The sequence below is a fragment of the Anas acuta genome, chromosome 2, assembly GCF_963932015.1.
Source record: "Anas acuta chromosome 2, bAnaAcu1.1, whole genome shotgun sequence".
In the NCBI taxonomy this organism is placed as follows: Eukaryota; Metazoa; Chordata; class Aves; order Anseriformes; family Anatidae; genus Anas; species Anas acuta.
The window spans coordinates 25,435,895-25,446,763 of NC_088980.1; the positions used below are offsets into that span (position 1 = coordinate 25,435,895).

The 10,869-nt window shown below is 43.3% G+C and overlaps 1 protein-coding gene across 2 annotated transcripts; it reads right to left on the reverse strand.

Moving 5' to 3' along the window:
* Positions 1–4,474: 4,474 nt before the first annotated feature.
* Positions 4,475–10,462, reverse strand: TFPI2 (tissue factor pathway inhibitor 2). Of its 2 annotated transcripts, none has more exons than XM_068673969.1 (5): positions 10,169–10,462; positions 9,896–10,075; positions 9,296–9,475; positions 7,891–8,064; positions 4,475–5,584 (listed from the first exon to the last, which is right to left on the reverse strand). In XM_068673969.1, exons 1-5 carry the CDS (start codon positions 10,248–10,250, stop codon positions 5,484–5,486), a joined length of 717 nt encoding a protein of 238 aa, XP_068530070.1. In that variant the 5' UTR covers positions 10,251–10,462; the 3' UTR covers positions 4,475–5,483. The 2 variants fall into 2 exon arrangements, with proteins under 2 accessions (XP_068530070.1, XP_068530069.1); XM_068673968.1 differs by having other exon boundaries at positions 4,475–5,587; positions 10,169–10,450.
* Between the last annotated feature and the right edge of the window lie 407 nt (positions 10,463–10,869).

Genomic DNA, 10,869 nt, shown 5'->3' on the forward strand with positions numbered 1-10,869 from the left:
AATGAATTAGTGGATCATTTCCCAGCTGAGAGGAACCTATTGTTCCACCAGAGAACACCCAGTGGTTGTGTGGACTCTCAAATAAAAGTAGGGAATAATTTCACTGAGATTTTTGTTCATTAACACCATTAACAACATTGTCCCTTGCACCCAGGGATAGGAACTGACAACACAGGGAAGCTAGATATATGTGCTGCTGCAGAAGAACACTGCTCTATGCAAGACACTTTCCTTTGGTTGGAGGCAGTTGTTGGAGTGTTTGGACTTGCTCCAGGTTTTGTTGAAATCATGGGAGAGTCCCTCTGGCTGGCACAGCGGGAGCTGCACTGACTCCTTGTACTCCAGCGTGGCAGCCCGTGTCCCTGGGAGAGCAGTAAATACCATTTGTCATCACTGTTTTTCTCATCTAACTTCCCTCCCACTTTTACAGAGCAAAAACAGGGGGAAAAAAAGTCTTGCTGGCCTTGTGGGAAAAAAAAAAAAAAAAAAAAAAAAAAAAAAAGAAAAAAGAAAAATGAAAAAGGAAGAAAAAGAAAGGAAAAGAAAGAAAAAGGAAAAAGCCTTGCTAGACTTTCTCCTGGAGGCATTTTTTATAGAATATTCCTTTTTAACATCAATAAAAATCAAGATTTCTCTTTGTTGAAAACTACTGTGATGATGGAATGCTTGATCCTTGCTTGATAATGAGGTGTATTTTTCACACTTTACTCTCTTGACTCTTTAAGTAGCTTTTATTAGTATAATTTATCCATTTTTTTCTGGCTTCCCACACACAGAGAAAAATATTCCATAGAGAATATTGTTCATATGCATTTATTAGTTACTGTGAATTCTAGTACTGCATTTCATACTAACCTTCAAAAAAATTCATCTTGCATTGCCCTCTTAGAAAAGATCCTGCACATTTGCTAAGCGAGTATTAACTCACCTCCAAGAAAGTTCACTGAGAAAAAAAGCTGCAATTCAGCCAGCAGATATATAAGAGAATTTAACCTGTAGTTAATATAATAAGGCCTTTGTTGAGGATCTAGCATGAGCAAAAATAAGGCTTAATATTGCTCACCAGCTTGAAGTTGGGCCCCACCAAGGGAGATGATCTGATGTGCTTTGAGTTCAAACTGTCTTTGAAACCCTGCACACAAAAGTGAACCAGCCATGCCTGGAAGAGTGTCCAGTCACCTGAAATTACAGCCAGTCCTGTTAGTACAAAGGCAATCTTCATTAGAAGGGATGTATTTTGTCCCACACAATAGACACAAGGTTTTATATTTCATAAACTGGTCTTTAACTTTTCTGAACCACCCCTCTTTTTTTCAAATATAGTTCAGACTTAACGAGGCTGGTGACTTCTCTGGCATCGGAGTGGAAATCACAGCTCATGACCACATCAGTTGCCTAATACCTCAAACAACATGCTTTTGTACTTCTTGTTTACATCGATTTTTTAACATCATTGCTGTTCATTAGTCTTCATAGATTATGATTAATACTCCCTCTCTTCCACAATTAAGTAATTTACCAGATGATAGACATTACAGGACCACCATACACTGAAAAATTGGTTTTGCTTCAACAGAAGTGAGTATCTCTTTGCTAATTATCAACAGTGATAGTTATGCACAATAATATAAAGCTTTCTAGATAGATAATGAGGTAGATTTTGCTTTCAATAATATCAATGTAAATGCTTATTAATTCTGGCACATCCACATTGCAGTTCTTCCAGGTGTTCACAGCCATAGCTGGAGTAAATTTATGTTGTACAAGATGATGAAGAGTTGCCCTCAGCATATAGCTTTTAGGTCTATCACCTGTGATTGAGACATAAATTCACTGTTTTTTGTGGGTTTTTGTTTTTTTGTCTGTTTGTTTTGTGGTCCATTGTGTCCAATGAGTCGTCGTTCATTAAAACATTACGTTTTCCACCACTTCCTCAGCTGATGAGGACCAATACAGAAATGGAAACATTCCTGGCACTTGGAAGTGAGACTCCAGGAATTCCACCCAAACTGATTGTCATTTTGCTCCTGAAGCACGTAATTGTGAAAAGGTCATTTATTAGGGCTAGTCACTGTTAAAACGAGACTTGGTGAAATCTCCCTTGCCATTAACCTATCATTAAAAGAATTGTGTTTCCACATGGATTATTTTCTTTTCTCTTTTTGACATTTGAAATTCCAGTGAAATACAAAGATGAAGGCACTCTCCTCCTCCTGGAATACTTTGCAAAGCCATTCCCTGAGCGTTGCAAAAGGGTAAGGATAAAGAATTGGTGCAAATTTTCATTTTTATAGTCTCTGCTATAGTTCTTCACAAGATATCACTAAGAGAAGAACTGGAATCCTGGGTTGCAATGGAAAGTTAAAGATCAGTGACCTTATTTGCCATGGCATTTAGTCAAATCTGCTTATTTCAGCAGCTGCTGCTGAGTGGCAGGTATGATGCAAATCACTAGTCATGAGTTTCAGTGGAAGTTTGCCTATGCAAGACAAGATGAACCCAACTGATTGTAATCACTGCTTCCCTCCTCTGCAGTAGAAATTTGCGTTGTGACACACTGTAGCTGCTGGACACTGGCTACTATAATAAAAGTTAATTTGCAGGATGGTGTGGGCTGCATTAATTTTCAACGTGGCAAAATGTTAACAGTTGACCCAACCTTGGGCTATTGTTGTTTCATCAGGAAGCTGAAAAAGGAAGTAAGTCATGAGCCACATAAAAGGCCATAGATAATAGAGAATTATTTAGGTTAGTCAAAGCAGACTCAGAAGTCTGGCGGGATATCAGAGTAACCTAAGAACATTAAGCAAAGCAGCAAGGTGGCAGCTGAAATTCTCTGTGGATGAAAAAAAAAAAAAAAAAGAGAGAGAGATTAAGGCAGTTACCTCGAAAGAAGATGCAATTTATACAAGGTGCAATAGCATCCCTAAGAGATTGAAAGGAGCTTCCATGGCCTCTGCCCTGGTCTTCTCCCCAAGTCCTCCAGAGTGCTCTACAGACTGCCCATCAGGAAACCCTGCAAGAATAAAACTTCAGGTTTTAGGTTAAATTCCTGTCTGATACTGGTTGGGTAAGGGATTCAAACCCAAGCTTCTGATATGTCACTGAGTATCCTAAAAATAAGGCCTTGGACTTTGAATTATGTTTTTATGCAAGAAAACAAAGAACATGTGCAGCAGCTGCTATACTGAAGACCGTAGCAACTTCTGCTGCCATGGGAAAGGAGCCCAGCCTGTCAAGTCAGCTCTTGCTGAGCCCTTTATTTGGCCATGAGCAGAAAAATATCAGCCTCTTGGATCCCTGCCAGGAGGAGATACTAGCTGGGTGTCACCTTGTCCAGGACATGTTGTATGTGACCAGGCACTGAGATAAAGAAGTAAGGTGAGATGGAGCAGTTCTCAACTTAGGGGCTTCAGTTCCCACGTTTTCCTCAACAACTTCTTTATATCCCAGGTCCACTTTTGCATCTAACCTTAAGATATTTCCAAGTGATAAAGAGGATTAGTCCATTTCTTAAACACGTATCCCAGAGTCGTGTTGTTAAAGGACAGTCATCCTCTTCAGCTAAAAAGTTTATAACAGAACTGCAACTCCTGAAAAGGGCTTCTGCTTCTAACCCAGTCCACAACCTGCAATAAATGCAGCCAGTGCCTGGCATGTAAAAATATTCAGAGGGACACTCTGGGTTGCTGCTCTAATCAGCACTGCTGAAATTCACAGCCCAAGGGAAGGAACAGGGGCAGCATCTGCAGGTGGCATGCTTTGTGTTCCCCAGGGAGGTTTAATCAGCACCAAAGCCATGGCAGCCTCCTGGGGCTCAGCAAGCGGCCCTAGCCCTAGTCAAAATCCTGGTGGTGTTAGGCCAGCATGCCCCTGGCATTGCCTCTGCTCAGGGTTGAGTCACAGGACAGGGTTAAGCTGAGGGATTCATTGAAATAAGGTGGGGTTTGCTTCTGAGGTCAAGAACCAGAAACAGAGTGATAGGAGCACTACACCCTGGACTTGCGATGGAAGCAGCTTGCTGGAGAGAAAAATCATCAAGAAAACCAAATCTTGACTAATTTTGCCAGCATGTTCCCTCCCTGAAATGGAGATAAAACACACAACTGAGACTTTCTAACTGAATGCTGACGTAATTTCAGGCAAATAGCCCACTACCCTCACAAAAGCTGTTCAGGTAGCACAACGCCTTAAAGGACACCCAGCAGCAAATTGTCTCAGCTAGGCATGCTTTTGACAGCGACTCCTTATGCAGCCAACCGAGCCATAAAAACTGCTGCAGATCAATGACATCAGTGCAACTTGCAGGCTTCCTTCAGATGAAAACCTCAGCGTAAGGAAATGATTTCAGAGACAACTAAACTCTGCCAGTCATAATTAGTAATTAGTAGGTTCCATTACACTTATTGGTGTATGCAACTAATTCACAGTAATTAACAGAATTATGCAACAGAACAAGCTCTTCTTTTTCCAAAAAAAAGGATTTTATTAACAATACTTATGTATTCATATTAGAAAACACTGTAGGTGAAATTAATCAAAATTCAGACATGGTTCAAATATAAAACATACAAGAAGGTGCAATAATATCACCACAGGCATAACCTAACAAAATAAATGCAATAGTGCCTCAAAATAGGGATTGTCTGAGATTTGCAGAAGCTTCTGTTTTTCTGTTTTAACAGCCACCACATAAACACAAATAATAAGACCCTCATAACATAGGCAGTGTAGCTCCATTAAAAAAATCAATATAAATATGCTGATTTATTCCCTAAGAGGATCTGGAGCACAACATAGTTGAAATTTCATGTGTCATGAAAAGCAATGGCTACTTTTTCATTTTAATAACCGAGTAGCTTATTCATTGCCTTTGTCAGAATACTTGTTGAAGTATCCCTATTCCCAATTTTTTTCATAGGATGAACCAGACTTAAAGTTTATACTTCCACCGTTATGAAAGCTCCTGAAAGCTTTGACTATCAAAGTGACTGTAAAGGGTAGTTTACTGAAATGATAGTGCCAAAGTATGTAAAATGGCAGGGCTACGAGCCTCTGAATACTCTTGTGAAAAAATCCTTTTCTTTAGCATGCATAATATGCCAAAAAAATCCACTACAGAGATTTAGCTTTGCATTCTCCTTAGTTATACTAAGAGACAATCGATTTTTTCAAATCTTAATTAATTTGTAACTGCTGAAATATTCTCCCAAGGCAGTAGTAACATTCCCCCATAAAAACATGGAAATCTAAATATGTGGCTTTACCAAAGTATTACTGTGAATACAACAGAGTAGAAGAACCAAACCTAGGTTCATTCTGCTTCTATTAAATGCAGTCCTTTATAAAAAGTAAGTTGGAAAAAAATGCAGTTCTGAAAGACAGAACTACATGTCAACGTATAAAACTGTGTAGAAACTATGTTACAAAAGAGGAAAGTGGAGTCAAGAAAGTGTTTCAAACATTCAAGTGCACATTTAGGTTTAAGACTTCAGGTTATGCATCTGAGGCTTTTTAATCAGTTTTCTCATCATCTTTCTGCGGAATACATCTGTTGACTTTTTCATGGCTGGTTTCTGACTCCCTGCTAAGAAAATAAAGAAAGTAGTTAGTGAAGCAGTGTGACAAAATTGTTACTACCGTTCATTGTTTGGATATATATAAATATATATATATATTTTTTTTTTTTTTTTGTATTGTGCTGTTAAACCTGTTCACCTGATAGTAACAGCCATGTCAGAAACTGTGAAATGCATTCTCAACACCCTATTCTCACACACTGTAAGGTTTAGAATGCCTCCACTTTGGCACTGGGCCCCTGTTTTGCTGTTCTTTTCCTGAGCAGGAATTAAACCCTGTTCTAGCTGCCCTGTAGTAACACCAGAATGGGATTAAACACCTCTCTAAATCTGAAAAAAAAAAAAAAAAAAAAAAAAAACCACAACAACAAACTATTACTACATTTATTTGGGCAACAGCAGTGCAAAGTCTAAAATATAACCGGTGCTTGTGGGGGGTGAAAATGCAAAATAATTTGGGTTCCTGCACTGAATGAGGTTTCACACAGATGCTACAGAGCGGTCAAAGGCAGCAGTTGGGTTATTTCCAGAAGAGCTTATGCAACTGTTTTCTTTTCTATTATAATCTTCTAAAATGAAATTGATCAGATACTTTTTCACTCCGAAAGCTATAGATCAATGTAAACAGTAGCTGCATATTTGCACAAGGAAGGTTAACTGATCTCGTCTTTAGACTCAAGAAGGTAACAGGAAAGATACTGGGGAGGGGAACTATAGGAGCGGCAGAGAAGTGGATAAAGTTGCCTGAAAGATTTGGTTAATGTTGCTGTACACTCCCGAGCTATAAAAATTAATATGTATAGCTCAGCATTAATTAGTACTAATTATGCCCTTAACTATGACCTTTGGGTGACCACACCTTCCTCAATTTTGAAATACACAAGTTAGTGAAAAAGCTTATAACCGATCCTCTGGGCTTTGCAATCTGTTGCACCAGGAATGAGGTGGGAAGTATTTTTTTTAATGTCTTTCCTCCATAAGGAGAAGGAGCGAGGGAGAACCCCCAGAGCAGACCTGGCTGGGTGTGTGCAGGATGCTGAAGAGGCAGTTTTCCTGCCTCCTCTCTCTTTGCACGCTTAAGCTGGAGCCTGGCCCTGCCATTCCCCAGGTAGTAATAGGTGCAAATTAGGTAATCGCTGGCATCTCTGATAGACCTAGCACGCTATTAAAGCCTGCCTTGTAACGCCAGAATGGCAGAGACACACTCAGACTTGTCAACCACAGAAATACTACTGCCATGAGTAACTGGCAGGCAGTATTTTCAGTTCTGAGGACTGTGCTCAGGGTAAAACCCCTGCCCTGCTGGAGCTCCTTGGCCACCAGCTTCAACACCCACAGATTTCAAAGCCCAAACCAGAGAATATTCTCCTGACTTAAGCCTTCTACACACCTTAAATACGGCAATACTTGGACACTGTAAATATATCATCTTTAAAAAAGAGCTGGGTTTGGTGTTTTATTTTTTTTTTCCTAAGGCCAGATATGTGCTAGATACAGCCTTATTTTTTTTCCCCACTTATATAATTTTTTTTAATATTGTACTCTGTCTGCTTCTTGACTGCTCTGGGAAGCAACATGTAATTATGCTTTTCTCTCTGTTGTTGATTTACATATCAAATTAATTAAACTAGTGCATTAAGACTTGTAATAGCTGGTATGAACATATTACTGCAGGTAAAAGCACAACTGTTTTGACTTATAAGCACAACCAGTAGCTGATCTGAATAAAACCATTATGAAAAAAAAAAATCAATCATCTTTCCCAGCCCTTCCCCCCACAGCCACAGGAACAGTTGATTCAGCAAAAGTGATGAAGCAGAAATCTTTAGTAATGGGAATGGGAAATGGGAACGGGCAGCAGGGAATCAAGAGAGGATGGGAACTGATGAAAATGCTAAGGAAAAAAAAAAAAGGAAATTGATTTCACATCTCACTTTAATCCTACTTTAAAATATCCAGAAGAAAGTGAGACCTTAATTAGTTTTCTCACTGGTACTGACCAGTTTAAAGACTGGTTCCTTGTGTGCTCTAGTAAATTAATTAGTCTTTTTGAGTGCCTTTCTCCACATTTCATTCAACAGTGGTGTAACCACCTCACATGACACTTTTCTTGTCAGAATGATTTAGTGTTGCATCTCACTTTTCCCTTCCTTTGAAAATACTGAGTTCCAAATTCCAAAAAGCATAGATTTATAAAAACAACAACAAGGTGATTAAAAGAACACTCTGTACACCTGTTACTGATATCTGGATTGGTTTATCGGCTTTCATCTGATAAAATACAAAATAATAATAATAACAATAATCTTACCTTTTCCACAGACGTTGTAGCAATCTGTTTCAGTAACGAAGTTATTGTTATTTCCACCACAGCCAGTGTATTTGAACTCCTTACATGATTTACTCTTGGTGTCATAGTAATAGCGAGGCACAGAAGAAGTACACAATCCTTCATCCTTTGGGCTATAGCATAGCAAGGGACCAGCTTGAAAAAGGGGAAAAAAATAAATAAAATTATGTATTTTTATGACTGGCATATTCAAATTTACCCTACAATGAATTTGTTGGCTGAACACCTATTACTCCCATTGAAGTGACACAAGCATTACCAGTGACTTCAGAGACTTACTGCATCTTATTCCTGTGAGCTGTGAGTTTGAGAAAGCACCAGACAATCCCAGAAAATAGGTTTACTAATCCACAAGTGAAATTCATCAGCTTTCCCCACATGCGATGCTACACATGGGAGAGTTGTGATGTTCACATAGTTTAGACAGCAGGCTGATTCCACATTCACATACAGGAAAATAACAATTCCAGTGGAATTACCTCTATAGATGAGATAGGCACTATTTTGTCTACCCTTGCTACGCTTTTGCCAGCAAATCCTGCCCACTTGCTGCAAAAAGTACAAAAACAAACCATCTTTCTCACAAGAATCATGTTTCATAATGCCTCAGCAAAGTCCTCCCTCTGTTGCTGGAGTCCTTTTACCAGTTTATTAGATGCTCAACAGAGAAATTAAAAATAAGTCAGCATTCACCTACGAAAATGGTGACAATCTGTCACCAGCCAAAAATAACTTTCTCATCAAGCACTAATGAAGCACAGGCAGCAACAGTTTTGATCCATTCTGGTAGCTCTCTCTTCTTCAAAGATACTGTCAAAGATAGACCAGATGTTAACCTGGTGATTAGGAAAACACTTGCCTATAGTCACCTGCTGCTAATTACAGAGAGACAGTGGTCAGACAAGGCAAAAAACTTCTGGAGCTGGCAAGTGCCAAAAATTGCAAGCCACCTAACAGCATCTCTCAGGCTTGAATATATAAAGGCACTGCTCCCTTACATTGGGATATCAATTCCCTGCCCGTGACAGCCGCAGTGTCCCAGACACCTGCCCAACACTGATCTCTGACCTTGCTGCCCTTCAGGTTACACAGGCACAGCTCTCTGGAAGGCAAGAGACCCGCTTGGTGTTGCTGTGGGCAAATTTAAGGTCACAAGACTAAACTAACACAGCATTTTTGTTCTCTCAGTAGCAGGCAGCCGAGACCAGTGACACACAAAAGCCTGCAGAAAATTATAAGCATCTGTTTCCCAGAAGTCTTCAAAAATACTGCCGTACAGGTATCCAGAGGAAAATACCAAATAAAGTATCATCTTCGTATCGCTTTCAAAGCATCTAGTTTATTAAAAACTTGGAACAACCATTACTTTTCTCTGGCAGACAGTGGTCCACACATGACTGCAAATCTTTGAAGTTGTTGCCGTTCCCGTAACAGCCACCATAGATGAACTCCTCACACCTCATCGAGCTCAAGTTAAAGGCGTATCTTTTTATATGACCTCTGCAAGGTCCTCCGTCAGCCTCCATCCGGCACAATTTGGGCACTTCTGCAACGAAAACAGTTTCACCTTCAGTGAAAGCCGACCCTTTGCGTTCCCCGTCCCGAGCAGCGGTGGGTGGAGGTTGACACGAGATGAGACGCTGCTATCCTGCTTGTGGGCAAGTCCCCAAGCCTCAGACTTTAATAAAGCGGGACCAGCTTTGCAGGAGGAATCGGCCGCGTTCATCAGCGGCTAGTTATAAAACTAAATTATATTCAAAAATAACAATATGCAAATCCCTCGTGCCTCCTCTGACACAACTCCCTCCGGCCCCTCAGCAGCAGCAGCAGCAGCAGTCACTCGGCTCGGGAGGGGAGGGTGTGTGGGGAGGAAGGCTCCGCTCCCTCCAAGCCCCGACCACCCCGGCGCTGCCCCGGAGCCCCCCGCCGCCCCTCGGGGTGCCGTCGGGCCGTCCCCGGGACTCACTCTTGATGGTCCAGCAGCTCTTCTCGCAGTCGTCGAGGGTGAGGAAGTTGTTGGCGTTGCCGTGGCAGCCCCCGTAGGTGAACTCCTGGCAGCTCTGCGTGTACCTGTCGTAGTACCAGCGCGGCACCAGGGCGCGGCAGGGGCCGTCGTCGGGGGGCAGCAGGCAGGCTCGCTGCTTCTCTGCGGGAGACACGAGCACCCGGGGCTGAGGCCACTTCGGAGGCGACCCCGACCCCTCGGCAGCCGCCCCCGGGGCCCGCTCCTAAGCCCTACCTGTGAGGCTGCGAGGCGCCAGGGCGGCGCAGGCCAGCGGCAGCAGCAGCGCGGGCAGCGGGAGGCGGCGGCCGGCGGCCATGTCGCGACAGCGGGCGGCGGAGAGGGACGGACAGACAGACAGAGAGAGAGAGAGAGAGAGAGAGAGAGAGAGAGAGAGACAGGCGGACGGAGGGACGGACAGACAGACAGAGACAGACAGACACAGGGCTGTGGGGTCCCCCGAGCGGTCGGCGCTGCCCGGCCCGACGGCAGCGCTTTATATGCGCCCAGACGGCTTCCCCGGGCCGCCTCCTCCCTCCTTGCGCGTGTGGTGGGAGGGGAAGGGCTGATTCAGCGGGGCAGCGGGGCCCCGATCACCCGGCCGTCACCGGGCGCGGCGGGATGCGCCCCTGCCCCGGCCCCAGCGCCCAGGGACGCCCCCCGACCCCCCGTCGGGGAAGGCTCGGGTGGGGAGCAAGGGGGCAGCGGGGGGGGACCCGTCCCCGGGCTGCTCCAGCCGCCGTCGGGGGGCGGCGGGGAGCTGGCTGGGGTCCACGGCTGTGTCCCGATTTCCCCCCCCTGCCCTGCCCTGCACGTTACGGGATGATGCGGGAAGAGGATTTCCTGTTAATCACGGAATCCAGGACGGGGCTCGCAGCCAAAGTCCGGCCGCGGAGGCTCCCAGTGGAGGGCGGCAGGACCCCGGGGGTGCCACCGGG